Genomic DNA, 8,683 nt, shown 5'->3' with positions numbered 1-8,683 from the left:
TATCTTTTTATATTATAAATAGATAATTAGTGTCATAAAAATCTGCTCTCCTGCACAAATTTTGCGCCCTTCCTGTCTACGCTACTGGGTCTCGAAAAACCTATCCTTAAGGGCGGCACATTTTTGAAAAGAAGGTTAGTACAGCATAATTAGGACAAAAGAGGGAACTTTCAAAAACATTTTGATGATTCCAAACAAGAATTTGATTTGCAGTGGTTCAGAGCATTTTGTTTTGCGTCTATAAATGTAACAAATAATTTCTTTTACCGTTCTTTTACAAAACAAGTTATTGAGAAATCGTCAGGAAAACATCAAAGTACTCCATCCTTCACATACGACTCTTTTCATTTCAACCGTATTATTTTTGGTTGGTATCAAAATATATTGGTTCGTTTGATCCATCAGTTGTCCGTATTCATTCCAACCCCAAAAGTATACTGAGCCATCTGTTGTTATGCCAGCAGAATGTCTTGATCCAGTGGAAATAGTTTGAAAAGTGACATCCAGAGGGGTATCCAGAAGAGTAGGTGAGAATATTAGTTTTGGGATGTCTTCCTTGGTCAATGTTCTGTTGTTTGTGTTATGGTCACTATGGATACCGACTTGTCCACTTTCATTCCAACCCCATCCGTAGATATCACCCGAATCTGAAAAATTCACAATAAGTTGTAAATTGGATGAAAAAATTTCCTCCTAGGTAGTGTATAAGCAAATAGCAGACGAACATAACTGTTACAGCAACGTCGTAGACGTTTGCATATTTAACAGATATTCTCTTACAAGGAGATTATCTGTAAAACAGACCCAGTATCTTTAAAGATTTCAAAATGCATTGCCGTAATAAGAGTGCAACACTTTGGAACATAGCAAACATGGGAGAAAAGACAGGGAGTATTTTCTTCTTTGACAGTTGAAGAATTCCCAGTTCCCATGCCAATCAACCAGGTTGTAAGACGGGTCACCTCTCGCATCGTTAATCGCCCGATGTGACAGTCAGGGTCATGAGGAAAGACCGACCCTTAGGCTCGATATGAGGAGTTCGGTCTCTGAACATAAAGTTTTACAAAAAAGTCTGACTATCATGTTGATATATGCAACCTTATGCCAATTTGTATTACCTGATAGAACAAGCGAGTGCCACCCACCAGCTGCCACCTGTACAAAACGTAGTGGTTCTAGCACCTCTACCGGCTGCAAAGTGTCATGACTTGCAGTACTTCCTTGGCCTAGTTGTCCACGTGTTGACTTGCCCATAGTCAGTACCTGACCTTCCTTGGTAAGAGCGATCAGATGTTCTTTTCCACAACGTATTTGAGATATACGAGATGGATATGGTAGAACTGTCAAAGCCCAAGTTGACGACCTAAAATTAAAAGTTTAAATTTGCTCTTGTTTTCCTATTTCCTATGCAAATATTTTCGTCAATTTGAGGATAACTTCAATCTTTCGATTGTCACTTAGATTATCTATGTATGAAGTAAATGGTATATAACCTAACATCTAGGTAGGAGAAAATGAGTTGTAAAGGATCTAGAAATACTTTGAGGTTATGTGGTTATGGGTTATTTTGTCCCACAGGTCAACAGGGTTAAAACTTTTAAACGGGGTTAAGAGCAACAAAATCAACAAATCTACCACAAAGGAACTAGCACAGTCGACAGAATCAATCAATAAAAGAGTCATTTTGTTGGTTTCAATATTAGATATTATCAATGCGTTGATGGTAGTGTAAGTGTCTCCATAATGGTGTCTGTCAAACAAAATGTCTATGGCGAATATCGGAACTTCCAATTGTGCACTTTCTTTTCAAAGAGTCGGTTTCTCCAAGGAATTATTATAGACACTGGAAAAACAACTAGCTGATTTTTGCCAATTTCGGCGTACTGTATTTTAAGAAATAAAATATTTCTAGAAATAAAATATTTCTAATTTGTAACTTAAGAAATATTTTATTTCTTAAAATACGAAAATGAGAAATACCCTTATAACTTATCAATGGATGATCCAAATGACATAACACTCCACTGATGTAAGGCACAGGTATTGACAGTTTAGAACACAAAAAATTGACTTCATATGCTGACGTCAGCAAATTCTGCTAGAACATTACTTAAATTACGAAAATGAGAAATATAATGAACCCAAATGGTATCTGCACGAAATTTTGCTCACAAACTTGTATTGGTAGGAGGAGGGCTTCTGAAAAATTTTCATCTCGTTTGCTGACGTTAGCACTTTTTATAAGAATATTTTTTAAATTCGTTAATTTGAGAAATAAAATATTTCTCAAAATACTAATTTAAGAAATATGCTCGTAACTTTTGATTGGAAGATGACAGCAAATTCAAATTTTGCAGTCTTGTACCACATCATACTCCGGAGTCTCGGTCCAAATTTGAAATCAATCCAATGACGTCATCGATTTTTATATGGCAAAATTCATAATTTTCGACTTATGCAGCCAAACGTGTAAGCTTGGCCAAAAGCTAGAACGGCCATAAATTCTGAACTAGGAATAGCCAGTCGCCAAAATTTTGCTCACAAACTTGTATTAGTAGGAGGAGGGCTTCTGAAAAATTTCATCTCGTTTTGCTGACGTTAGCACTTTTTATAAGAATATTTCTTAAATTCGTAATTTGGGAAATAAAATATTTCTCAAATACTAATTTAAGAAATATGCTCGTAAACTTTTGATTGGAAGATGACAGCAAATTCAAATTTTGCAGTCTTGTACCACATCATACTCCGGAGTCTCGGTCCAAATTTGAAATCAATCCAATGACGTCATCGATTTATATGGCAAAATCATCATTTTCGACTTATGCAGCCAAACGTGTAAACTTGGCCAAAAGCTAGAAATGGCCATAAATTCTGAACTAGAGAAATAAAATATTTCTCAAAATACGAATTTAAGAAATATTCTTATAAAAAGTGCTAACGTCAGCAAAACGAGAAGAAATTTTTCAGAAGCCCTCCTCCTACTAATACAAGTTTGTGAGCAAAATTTTGGCGACTGGCTATTCCTAGTTCAGAATTTATGGCCGTTCTAGCTTTTGGCCAAGCTTACACGTTTGGCTGCATAAGTCGAAAATGATGATTTTGCCATATAAATCGATGACGTCATCGGATTGATTTCAAATTTGGACCGAGACTCCGGAGTATGATGTGGTACAAGACTGCAAAATTTGAATTTGCTGTCATCTTCCAATCAAAAGTTACGAGCATATTTCTTAAATTAGTATTTTGAGAAATATTTTATTTCTCAAATTACGAATTTAAGAAATATTCTTATAAAAAGTGCTAACGTCAGTAAAACGAGATGAAAATTTGCAGGAGCTCTCCTCCTACCAATACAAGTTTGTGAGCAAATTTTCGTGCAGATACCATTTGGGTTCATTATATTTCTCATTTTCGTAATTTAAGTAATGTTCTAGCAGAATTTGCTGACGTCAGCATATGAAGTCAATTTTTTGTGTTCTAAACTGTCAATACCTGTGCCTTACATCAGTGGAGTGTTATGTCATTTGGATCATCCATTGATAAGTTATAAGGGTATTTCTCATTTTCGTATTTTAAGAAATAAAATATTTCTTAAGTTACAAATTAGAAATATTTTATTTCTAGAAATATTTTATTTCTTAAAATACAGTAAGCCCCAATTTCTCATGTACAAGCCTTGTCCGCAGTAATGACATTATTGTTCACCCTCCTTCCACCATTAAATGATTTTTCGTAATATTTTTGCAGTTCCTCATTAAAGAGCACTTATCCAATTCCCAAATGAGACTTTAAGCTTTCTTCTGAGATTCAAACTCAGCTAGCTAATTGCTAATGATATGTCGTTATGACGTTTTATATTGTGAGAATAATGCAAAAACATGCTATGTATAAGAAATTGAATATTGACACCAGAAATTTTCAAACTTCAACCTTAAAAAAAGCACCGTGCCACCACGTGCCACCAAAAGATTTTCATATCACAGTGGAGCTATGAGACTCACGTCTAACATATGTCAATCTCAGCTCTTCTCGGAGAAATATTGGAAAGATATTCCCAATTCAAAATTTCGTGTCATTATAAGCATTTTGTTAGATTTTTCTCCTCTGATGATTTTGTTCTCACACCAGATTTCATAAATGTATTCGTTTGGTATTCTAGCAAACTTTTGGCCAGCAAAAGTACGAATAGAAAAAGTTAGAAAACTTTTTAGAAATAAGGCGAACCCGAAAAAATTTTTTGTTTCCGGTCCACCGGCCGGGTGAAAATTTATTTCGTCGTCACCCGGCCGCATTTTTTTTTTGTACATCATTGTTAGGGCTAGGGTTAGTTTGTTTGTTTGGAAAACTTTAGTGAATCAGTTTTTGAGGCGTGTGATTTATCGCACGTGATATTTTATATTCTACTGTAAAATGCACGCCTAGAAATCACTTGGAATGAAGGTTTTATCCTGATCATTGTTATAGAAATGAAATTTTATTCATCTCAAACTAAACCCTGCATTGTTTTTGTTTTAATTCTTGCTTGCAACTCAACTTTTAAGAATGTTTTTTTATACACTTGGTTTTTATAAAAGAATCATGCTGATTGTGAGTAAAAAAAATAGAAACATCACAAAGTGGGGGACTTTTCAGTAAGTAAACAGCTTTGTTTTATAAATGGAATCATGCTGATTCTTGAAGTAAAATAAAAGAAACATTCATAAGTGAGGATTTAAAAAATTGGGAAAATGGAAATTTTCTCTCACTATATTTTCTCAAAAAGGTTCACTTCGTAATCACAGTTTGGAGCCTTTAGCAATTGAAGATAAATATTCAAAATGAAAGAGAGTGTCCAGTTCTTAGAGATATTGTAACACAATTGAAAATATAAACGATGAAAATCAAGTATTTGAATAATCGCACGCCTAGACCACTATAAATCAAAATCTAGGCGTGCGATGATCACACGTGAATTTTTCTTATGCCGAAGCCTGTAGCAGTGTCAAGTTACTACAGATTTAAGGTAAAGAAGACCATCATTTTAACTTCTACGAGTGCTTTAAAAAATCGAGTTTTGGGATCGAAATTTAGCAAAAAAAAATTTTTTGCGGCCGGCCGGGTGAGTGGTTTTTTCGTCACCCGGTGGACCGGAAACAAAAATATTTTTAGGGTTCGCCTAAGAGTATTAATCATTTCTCAGAATCAGAGTCCTTCGAGCCGCCATGACAGTTGTCCTTTGCGGAAAAGCTTGTACATCGATTGTTTTCTGAAACAATGGAAATACAATACTTCGCTCTCCACCGTTTCATTCGATGTTTATCCTGAGTCTGTATAATAAATCCATGGTTTCTCTTAAAGGTCCAAGTGGCAAGTGAAAAAACATTGTGTCTTCTATCAATCTGTAAGATCAAGTCAACAAAAAGCTGTACTTTTATTTATCCATGAGATAAAATGACAAGGTCTGGTAGAATTCTCACGTCAAAAAACGGTCTACCCTTGAAGGTAATATGTTGCAAAAATTTCGCAGATATTTTATAAGTGCACTTAGTTAGGCACATCTTTTTAGGCAAGCTTGAAAATGTATCCTACTTGGCAGCTGATGACGTCACCGGGAAAGATGACCGACTTGGGGTCATTTTGTATTATTTTAAGGGGCTTAATTGATGAAATTTTTTGAACGATTCCCATATTTTGTTACCTGTTTTACATGATTCGAAATTTTGATTTGGGTGGTTTGCTAATACTGAAGGCTCAATACCATAGAAATGGTTCAATTTATTTATAGGTAAGTAGACGGCTGCCGAACAGGCTTGTCTTTAGGGTAACGGGGTACGCCCAACCCACCAAAACAAAGATAGCGGTGGCGGATCAAAAAACACCTTGCTATTAAACATGATTGTATGTCTCCCAATTCTGGCCGTCCAGCTGGTATCTATGAAACGGCCTTACAGCATAGGTGTACAAGCTCTTCTCGTAGAAGTCAGGAATCTCACTCGAATGGCTGCAATTTTATTTGTATTCTGTTTGACAACCATTCTACAGTATGCCGACCCTTTGAAAGTCAATATTATCGCATTTTCCACCTACATGACACCAAGCTAAATGTCACGCATTCCTCGTCACCGAAAAGTTCTCAATAATCACCAGAATGATTCGTAGAATCCAACCTTCAAGTTGATCCAAACTAATCTTAGACAATTCGTTTCGAATCTTCTGTCAACACAGGTCAGGTCCTATATACAATTTCATATACAATGGCAGTAAAAACTGATGTAGACTGATGTGTTTCGGATAGAATTCCGAGATTTGAACAAGAAGGGGAGGATTGTATTTGCAATTTGGAAGGGGCCAAACAAGCAGATTAGGAAATGACTGGGCGCTGTAGCAAAACCTCCCTCGAAGTGGGAAGGGTTCATTATAAAGTATCCAGTACTGAATCATTTTTCTGTACAACAAAAACGGAAAAAAATAAAGGCATTTGGAGGTGAAAGATCTCCTCCGACACAACCCTACGCTCACTTCAATACCGAGTTTATGTATCGGAGGATATCGAGGGGGACGGTAAGTGAATTCAACACGAAACAAAGTCGATAGTTGATGTACGGCTCTATATCACCTTTGCTCACCTAAATAGACGACGGTATCTTGGTGTTTTTACCGTCGTCGATCAAAGTGGACGGCGATTTCGGGCCCATGTCAGCTTTGCTTTATACCGTTCCCCACGATTTATCTCGAATACATAAACTCGCTAATGATTCACAGAAGAATACACCCAACTCGTATTTGTGTAATACAAATAGAAACATACCTTGAATTCCAATTTTCAATTTTCCATATTCTACCAAGATTGGTTAAAACAAATCCATTAGTATCAGTTCCAGAGATATATTCAACTATTTCGTTTTCCTCAAAAACATCGAAGGAATAAAGATCTTCCTCCGTTGTGTTCAGTTTGGATTGGTCTCTCCATCGTACAACTTCCTGTTGCCGAACATTAAACACTTTACAACAAACCAATAAAATCAATGTCTCATGTACTGGCTCAACGAATATTTTCTCGATTTGTCGCCCTTCACCTAAATTAAGATGAATCTTTCTCGGACTGCCACGCGGTGATAATTTCATTAAATTGTTGTCTACATCTAGGTAATAAATTTTACCTTGACTTAAACAAAACGATGAAATGTTTTTGAAATTCAATTCTAGTTTGACTGGGAAATTTAACCCTTTAGAAGTTCGTAATATATTATCGGTAAAACCACTGTTCGGCTTTTGGAATTTGACCTTGTGTAGTTCCCCATCAAAATAACCGCAATAATGACCAATTGTGAACGATTCTTCGTCCAAAGGTTTTCTACCGTCCATCTTTCATTCAAAGTTTGATTTGTTTTTATTTTTAATCTTTTCTAAAAAGAACAACAAAGTACTGGATTATCTGGTGTGAAATCCCCAGGTGAAAATAATATTATTGTAGTTTGTAAGATATTACTTTAATTGAATAAAATTTTGCTGGGATTAAATTTCGCGGATTTCACGGATTCGGATGTCATATAAAGTCAAATAAAATACTTTTTAAATGTTTACTGGCATCAAAGAAGCGCCAATAAAGCGTATTTCAACAACCAACATGCATGATTTGGTAGTAAAAGGCGCAAAATCGTGAAAGTGTTGTCTCCCAATAGTGCCTAGCGCGAAATTAAGTCCTTGCGGAATCTTACAATTTTGCAGATAAGCTCAACCGTGAAATTTTATCCCATTTAAGTCCACTACTACTCGAGAAGTGACGCTTAATTTTCGATATTTCACTTTTAGTCAAATTTATTGATAATTTTCTTGTACAAACACTGGAGAGTTTGAGGCTTCATAAATAAAATTAATATAATCTACTACATAAATTTGGTAAAAATGAAAACACATTATAATCTCCATTAATCAGTAGCGTGGTGGGTCGACCAAAACTGGGGAGGCAATTTTCGAAATTTGAGGTTTTGGTGCCCCTTTGAAATCAAATGATCTTTGTAAAAAGTGACGCGAGCGAAGCTAGCACGAAAGCTTCACGTTTTATTTCTTTCTAGCTGGAAACTGCTAATTCTAAGGCGTAAAAAAACAAAGGGGCGTTAAAAAGCAAAGGGCCGCCAAAACTAGTAATCATATGCGTCTTTTTCCAACCATTGTCTTTCAGCCCCCCCCCCCCTAAAAAAATGGCCCTTGCCACCACGCCACTGATCTCTCAATTAAACCAAATATTTTTATAACTAAACAAAACATGGTGAAAATAAAATCCGTTATCAAATTTTTTTAAAAAGTTTAAAAATTCTCTAAAATTATTAATTTGATCATTTATGTGGTTGCTTATTCAAATGAAGGGTTATTATTATTCTTCCGAGAATAAAGGTCACGCGTTGACAAAAAGAAGACATTCATCAAAAAAGTGACAATATTGCAACATTTTTATGATCAAGACCTGGAATCGGAAATTTCCCCCAAAGTTTTAAAAAGACGAACGAAGACTGAACGAAGACTGAAAACCCTCTAAACTCTTTGCAAATTTCATGACTTTTCTTTTGGCTGCTTTAGCTTTCATTTGGGAAATAAACAGATGTTGAAGGAGCTGTCCAATGATCTCAAACTTGACCATTTTTACTTTTGTCAGAGCCGAGACAATTCGATTTGAAGTTTGCACTTCTAAAAACTGAAAAAAACA

General features: G+C 35.5%; 1 protein-coding gene across 1 annotated transcript; it reads right to left on the bottom strand.

The window, feature by feature from the left end:
- Positions 1-201: 201 nt before the first annotated feature.
- Positions 202-7,385, bottom strand: LOC136820588 (E3 ISG15--protein ligase HERC5-like). Its single transcript, XM_067076780.1, has 3 exons — positions 6,788-7,385; positions 1,119-1,363; positions 202-647 (listed from the first exon to the last, which is right to left on the bottom strand). The coding sequence occupies exons 1-3, from the start codon at positions 7,342-7,344 to the stop codon at positions 301-303; spliced, it is 1,149 nt and encodes a 382-aa protein (XP_066932881.1). The 5' UTR covers positions 7,345-7,385; the 3' UTR covers positions 202-300.
- Positions 7,386-8,683: the final 1,298 nt, after the last annotated feature.

Source organism: Clytia hemisphaerica, unplaced genomic scaffold (assembly GCF_902728285.1).
Source record: "Clytia hemisphaerica strain Z4C2 unplaced genomic scaffold, Clytia hemisphaerica genome assembly, whole genome shotgun sequence".
NCBI lineage: Eukaryota > Metazoa > Cnidaria > Hydrozoa > Leptothecata > Clytiidae > Clytia > Clytia hemisphaerica.
Note: the sequence above shows the minus strand (reverse complement) of the source record. Positions and strands in the feature narration are given on the sequence as shown.